This window comes from Gracilinanus agilis, chromosome 1, assembly GCF_016433145.1.
Source record: "Gracilinanus agilis isolate LMUSP501 chromosome 1, AgileGrace, whole genome shotgun sequence".
In the NCBI taxonomy this organism is placed as follows: Eukaryota; Metazoa; Chordata; class Mammalia; order Didelphimorphia; family Didelphidae; genus Gracilinanus; species Gracilinanus agilis.
In genome coordinates this window covers 8876442-8883456 of record NC_058130.1, presented here as the reverse complement: position 1 = coordinate 8883456, position 7015 = coordinate 8876442, and the positions used below count along the sequence as shown (strand labels likewise).

The 7015-nt window shown below is 53.2% G+C and overlaps 1 protein-coding gene across 1 annotated transcript; it reads right to left on the bottom strand.

Moving 5' to 3' along the window:
* Positions 1–3231: 3231 nt before the first annotated feature.
* SFRP4 (secreted frizzled related protein 4) lies at positions 3232–6407 on the bottom strand. Its single transcript, XM_044675411.1, has 4 exons — positions 6386–6407; positions 5332–5530; positions 3891–3954; positions 3232–3411 (listed from the first exon to the last, which is right to left on the bottom strand). Exons 1-4 carry the CDS (start codon positions 6405–6407, stop codon positions 3232–3234), a joined length of 465 nt encoding a protein of 154 aa, XP_044531346.1.
* Between the last annotated feature and the right edge of the window lie 608 nt (positions 6408–7015).

Here is a 7015-nt window from a genome sequence, read left to right as displayed (position 1 = left end):
GAGACAGGAATCGCTCCCAGCTCAGCGGTATTTCTTAGCGTATTAAGCTAAAATGGAGTGGGGAAACCTTTCTGAGGGTTTGTATCAGAACAGGAAGAGAAGAACTAAGGGTGCTCATAGAATCCGAAGAATGGAGGCCTGGCAGGCATCTTGGGGACTAGCTAGTGAGAGTGGCCTCTTTTTTCTTCTTGGAACTTCCACCCTTCAGTCTTGGAATCAATACTGTGCAATACAAGGCAGAAGAGCGGTAAGGGCTGGCAATGGGAGTTAAGTGACCTGCCCAGGGTCATACAGCTAGGAAGTGTCTAGGCTAGATTTGAACCCAAGTCTCTAAGTCTGGCTCTCAACCCACTGAGCCACCTAGCTGCCCCAGGGCTTATTTTCTAGATGAGGGAACTGAGGCCCATGTTGGGAAGAGAATTTCTCTTGCCAGGGGCCATAAAAGGAATTAGGGGCAGAATCAGGAAAAGGACCCACTGCTGTCTATCCTCGGGGTACCAGACTGAATCAAGGAAGGCACTTCTCTGGGCTCCTCAGTCAAGGGGGGGACAGTGGGGGAAAGGCAGCTCTTAAAGGGATGGGCCATTGATGGAAAGTTCTTGTGTCTGTGCTTAACAGATAATAGCAGAGTCCCGAGGGTGGGCCTGGTCCGTCTTTCTCCCTTTATTTGTCCTTTTTAAAACTACTCAATCTCGTTAGCAGTAATTAATCAGCCCCCTTTTTTCAAGGAAGAGTTCAGCAATAATGCTCCATTCCTACCCTGGAGCCCAGGGATGCAGCCTGGGGTAGAAGAGAGAACTCGGGCCTGGAGCCGGGAGACGGGGCCCAAGTACCATCTCCAGCACCCGTTGGCTGGGTGAGCCTCTAGGTGAGTGCCGGGGAAGCGTTCTCAGCCACTTGGTGAGCCCCACTCGATGGCTCTGACCCACGTTAGGTCTGAAGGCCTGGGCCAGGCCCTTAACTCCGTGGGGGCCCGAGATTGCCCACCACAGCAGAGCAGGCCGGCCCTCTGCTGGAAGGCGGCCGTGTCCTCATCGGGGGCTGCCTGTTGGCTAGGCATGGTCTAATGTGGCTTCCTTTTCAGCTACAGGATGGAAGAGAAAGGCCCTGAGGCTGGAAGAACCAGCTCAGATTCTGGTCCACAAAAGCCAAACGAGCCCTTCCTGGAGTTCGTGGTAGATGCCCATCTCCAGGCATACTCGGCTGGCCATGGCAGGGCCAGACCATTGCTTCCCCGGTCCTCCAGGGCCGCCTCGGAGGACATAAGGGCCCAAAGAGGGTCCAGCTCTCTTCAGACCTTTTCCCTGAAAGCCCACACACATCTGCCATATTGTGCTGGGCCTCACCTGAGGGAGATTTGGGTTTGAATCCCGCTTTCAGGTCACCAAAGATGGTCTCAATTATCCTGTGAATTGTTGGAAGAGCTCCTTCCTCTCCCCTGGGGGAGATGGGGCAGAAGAAGAGCCCGCTTCCTGTAAGCTAGGGATGGGGCAGCCCCATGCAGGGAGTCCCGCCACTGGGAGCTTTTAAAAACTTCTACTTTTCTGTCTCGGTAACAGCTCCGAGGAGAAGGGCGAGTGTCTGAGGTCAGATGTGAACTCGGGGGCTGCCCCCACCACAAGCCTCTATGCCAGGGGGAGACCAAAGACCTTCTGAGCCCCGAGTCTTCCAATGGCAAATCCCCTTCCCCAGGGCCTGACAGTCAGCCCACAAGACGAGCCTCTTTTCAGGCGCTTTGCAGCCAGGCTTGGTCTGGTCAGGCTCTCGGAGTGGCTGGGAAGGGAGCTGGAGCTAGCCCAGCCGGCATGCCTCGGGGCAGAATGGTGGAGGCATTTGGGAGTCTTACTGGAGGTTTTCCAGAAATGCCCGCTGTTTACCGGAGAAGCTTACAGGCAGGATTAGTGGGTTTTCCTCTTTTTTTTTCCCCAGCGCCCTTCACTCCTCTAGATCCTTTTTTTTGGGGGGGGGGAGGGGGGACCGAAGCTTTAATTTCTTCCGGGGAAAGAGCTCCCTCTATCAATGCAAATCAATCTTCTCTGAGGGGCAGTGAGGTGGCACAGTGGGCACTGTGCCAGGCTGAAGTCAGGAAGACTCGTCTTCACGAGTTCAAATCTGACTAAATAGACTTACTAGCTGTGTGACCCTGGGCAAGTCACTTAACCCGGTTGGCCTCAGTTCCTCATCTGTAAAACGAGCTGAAGGAAAGGGCAAAGCCAAGAAAACTCCAAAGGGGGTTGCAGAGTCAGACGGGACCCATCCAACGTAAGAGAGTTACCTGGGACACGAGGGTCCCACAGCCTGTGTGTACGGGGGTGACACTCGCACCCAGGTCTCCTGGACTCGCTGTGGCCTGGATGTTTATGGAGCGGCCCACAATTGGTGCTTAATAAACATTTGTTTAATTGCATTTCCTTCCTCGGGCTCCGGTGACCCCGCTTCCCCAGTCTGCGCAGCCCCGGCTCTAGGCCGGATCCCGAAGCTCCGAGCCGCAGCCTCCTCTCGGAGCCTTTGGGCCGCCGTAGATCTGAAAGGCCTCAATCTAGCAGCGGAGCTCGCCCAAAGGAGGCGGCGGGCCTCACTGGAGGTCTCGGGCTGGCTGGCGGCTGCCCTCTGCGGAGCGTTACGGCGGGGTTTCATGTGAGCTGGCGGCCGCGGCGCTCGGGCCACTCTGAAAGGCGGCGATTCTCCCGGGCGCGGAACGATTTCCTTCGACGTGGAACCCGGCAATGAGCCGCCACACCCCGGAGAGCCCCGCAACGCTGCCCGGGCCTTCCCCCGGGGGGGGGGGGGGCGGCACTCGCCGGGCCGGGTTCTAGACCACAGCTAAAGCCCTAACTGCGGAAGGAAGCCTGAAGTAAAATACATTTTACAGCCTTTGAAGTTTGGCCCGCGAGGCGCGCTGCCCCTGCTGCCGGGGCGGCCTCCCAGGGCCGGGACGCCCTTCCTCTGGCCGCGCTCGGTCCCGCCCAGCCCGCCGCGCTCTGCCGTTGGGCGCTCGGCCCTCGCGTGCTAACTATTTGGGTGGCTGCTTTGGCGAGGAGGGGCTTCGCCCTTCTGCTCCAATCGTCCTCCGACGCCAGTGCAGGTGCCAGCCTGGGGCTAAGCGTGAGAAAGCGAACCTTGGCCAGTGAAGGGCTAGGAAGCCCGAGGCGCCACGCCACGTTCGGAGGGGCCGGGCGTGGTCCCGGGCCCCGCCCCTCACGGCAGAAAGTCCGACCCGGCCCCGGCGGCTCACACCCTCTGGGCCTTGGCTCGCTTGGGGGCACTCCTGGCTTTGATGCTCTTTTGCGGGCCGGCCGGCCGAGGGCCCACGGGCTTTCCCTTGGCCTTGGGAGGGCCACTGCGGCCGGTCCGCCCGGCCGTTCGCTTCTGAGTGGTTCGCAGCTGCTCTTGTAGCCTCTCTTCCCACTGCTGGAGAGAGTTTGGAGAGAGGCGTGAGCGTTCGGGCCCTCCCCCGGAGCCCGGAGCCCGGAGCCCGGAGCCTGGCCGGCGCTGAGGCGTCTGGGCGCCTCGCAATCTCCCTCCACCCATTTCCAGCACTCCCCCCGGGGCTCCGGAAGGTCGAGGCTGCCTGGGATGCACCGGGGCGCGGCCACCTTTTGCACTCTGCTGGCGCCTCCCTGGAAGCCCCCCTAGACCAGAGCAGGGGTTCCACCTCCCCGGGGCGTCCCGCCGATCGGCCTCGGAGGGTCCAACCCATACACGGTACCGACTCTCAGACGGAAGGCGAGGGGCCTCGAGTTGTTTTTAAAGGGGGACGAGCTTATCTTAAACGGGCAATACGGGATGCGGAAGTCACCCCAAGCCAGGAAGCCCTCTTGGCCCCACCTCCACGGCCCGGCCGCCCCCTCTACCTTCGGCCAACACGTCCCCCTCCCAGCCATACTTACCATAAACCTCTTCCCCAGCTGCTCTTTCCACTTCTCCACCAGGCAGTTCTCCAGAAGCATCATCCTGAAACAAATGGCATTTGGGAAGCTGCCCCCACTGTGGCCCTCCCGCCGGATCACCACCAGCAATAGCAACGGCAGCCACACTGCCTGCCAGGGGCAGCCGGGATTCACTGACCCGCGGTTTTAAGGCCACAGAACAACCCAGCGCTTTCCATCTTATTCTCTTCTCAGTAACCGAGGCCGAGAGAGCCAAGATAACTTGGCCAGGTTTCGAACTCAGATCTTGACTCCAAGTCTAGGGTTCTAGTCACCACAGCTAAGCCCCATGGAGGGAGGTTCATGCTCTCACACATTCTAGGTCTGGCTAGTTCATTTCCCAACACCTGTCTCTCCAAATTATACAAATATAAATAACAGCAAATAAATATACACATATATGTATAAATATATATACACATATATGTATATATATGTATATATATACATATATATATATAGTAATCCTTACCTTCCATCTTAGAATCAACACTGTAAGGATTCTAGGGTCAAAGAGAGGTAAGGGCTAGGCAATGGGGGTTAAGTGACTTGCCCAGGGTCACCCAGTTAGAAAGTGTCTGAGACCAGATTTGAACCCAGCTTCTTGGGAACCCACAAATGAACCCATTTGAACTATCTCTAGACCTGGTTCTCAATCCATTGAGCCGCCCAGCTGCCCCCTCTCCAAATAGTCCTGTCATCTCTTGTAAATATTATATAGATCCTGGGCCGTCTCTTCCAGTAGAAGAGGAGCTCCTTTCATTTTTGTCTTTGTATTCCGAGCAACAAACAGCACCTGGCGCAGAGTAGGCACTTAATGAATGCTTGCTGATCGATTGATACAGAACAAGGGAGCCATCCATCCAGGTGGGTAAAGCAGGTCAGAAAAGAGGGAGGGCTAGCCAGGACAAGTGATGCTGTGTTAAATATATTTGAGACTCAGGGGCAGCTGGGTGGCTCAGTGGATGGAGAGCCAGGCCTGGAGATGGGAGCTCCTGGGTTCAAACCCGGCCTCAGACACTTCCCAGCTGGGTGACCCTGGGCAAGTCACTTGACCCCCAATGCCTACCCTTACCTCTCTTCTTCCTTGGAGCCAATACACAGTATTGACTCCAAGATGGAAGGTGAGGGTTTAAAAAATAACTAAATATATTCGGGACTCAAAGCTTAGAGTTTTCTACTTCATAATCAGCCAGTAAGCACTTATTATGTGCCTACTGCTTACAGACACCATGCTAGGTGCCAGGGTTACAGTGACAAACATGGAACAGGAAAGAAAGCAAGTTAATTTACCATTAATAACAACTCATGCTGAAGCGCGTTTTAACTCTTTTAAAATAAATGCCAGCGTAAGAGTTCAAAATCCATTTTCTCCCCCCACAACACTCCTGCCTTTGCTTACCTGGACCGCCATTCATAGCACATGATGAGAACATCCTGGTGGGGCAGGATGTGTGGACACTGGCAGGAAGAGTTGGTTACAAGAGGCACCTGAGTCCGGGGAATGGGTGACAAGGACTTGAATATCTCCTTGACGTCCACCACAGTGGTGACTTCATGGCAGCCACTCCTTTGTACTGCTTTTATTTTGGCATGAATCACTGAAATAGGAAAGATGCCATGAGCAACGCTACCATTCTTGGAGAAAAAGTGATAAAAGTCAAGGGCAGAGCTTTGGTGATGAATATTAGGGACAGAAGGAAGAGAAACATCGAAACCAACATCCAGATTGTCCGTCAAAAATCACAACAAAAATTCATGATCCAAAACAAGGCAAGGACAGCTTACTCCGGCCCCACTTTCCACTTAATATAACCAGATGCAATTTTCAGTTGCATTAAATCCACTAACATTTTGGAGCCCTATTTGTTCAACAGAGTTTGGCCTGACCATTCAAAGAGGAAAAACGGAGTGGATGAAAAATGTTAGATGGACAACCTGTTGAGCTTGTTCAAGAATAATCCAATCCACTACATGCCAGGCACTGTGCCAAGGCCATCACTACATATCAAAAGGGGGCAGCCAGCATAGATGATCTGGGTCCAGTATTAAAAAGAGGGAGGAGGGGCAGCTGGTTGGCTCAGTGGATTGAGAGCCAGGCCTAGAGTCGGGAAGTCCTAGGTTCAAATCTGGCTTCAGACACTTCCTAGCTGTGTGACCCTGGGCAGGTCACTTAACCCCCATTGCCTAGCCTTGTAACAAATAAAATTAATATAGAAGGATATATATATGATATTAGGGTTTAAAAAAAAAGAGGGAGGAGAATGGGCTGGATTTCCTTTGGTAAATTGTAAAGCTCCTTGAATGATTCTGGATTTATTCCTGAACCAAAGTCTACCCCCTCCTTGTCTTTCTTACACTTTATTGGACTCTACAGTCCAGTGATACTGGCCCCCTTTTCTTGCATAATATTCCATGTTTTAACTCTACTGTTCCCTTGACTATTGTCTCCTCACCTGGAGTCCTCTTCCTCCTCATTGTACCTCCTGGATTTCCTGGCCTCCTTCAGATCTCTTACAGCTTAAACCTTCTCTTTTCATCTCTCCTCCAACCTCCCATGGCTCCCCCTTACTCCATCCTCTCAGATTAGAACCTTGACTCATATAAAAAATATTGAGGCCATTTGCTCCATCTTTCCCCCTCTTTATCTATCACTCTGAAGCCTTTTGACACTCTCCTCCACCCTGTCTCACACGATTAAGATGAGCCATGCCATCCTAACTCCTCTGACAGACTGCCACCTTGGTCATCCTCAGTCTCACATATTTGCAAACTCGTCCTCTTTACTAGCTCATTTCCTATTGCCAACAAACATGGCTGTCTCTCTGCTATCTTCAAAAAACCCTTTACTTGACCTTTTCATCCTGCTAAGCATCCTTTATCTCATGTGCCCTTTGTGGCTAGACTCCGTGAGAAGTCATCTACAATAGATACCTCCACTTTCTCTCCTCTCTTTCTCTTTTTAATCCCTCACAGTCAGGTTTCTGACCTCATCACTGCCCTGACACTGGTCTCTACAAAGTTACCAGTTTAATTGGTAACTCTTTCTTTCTTTCTTTCTTTCTTTCTTTCTTTCTTTCTTTCTT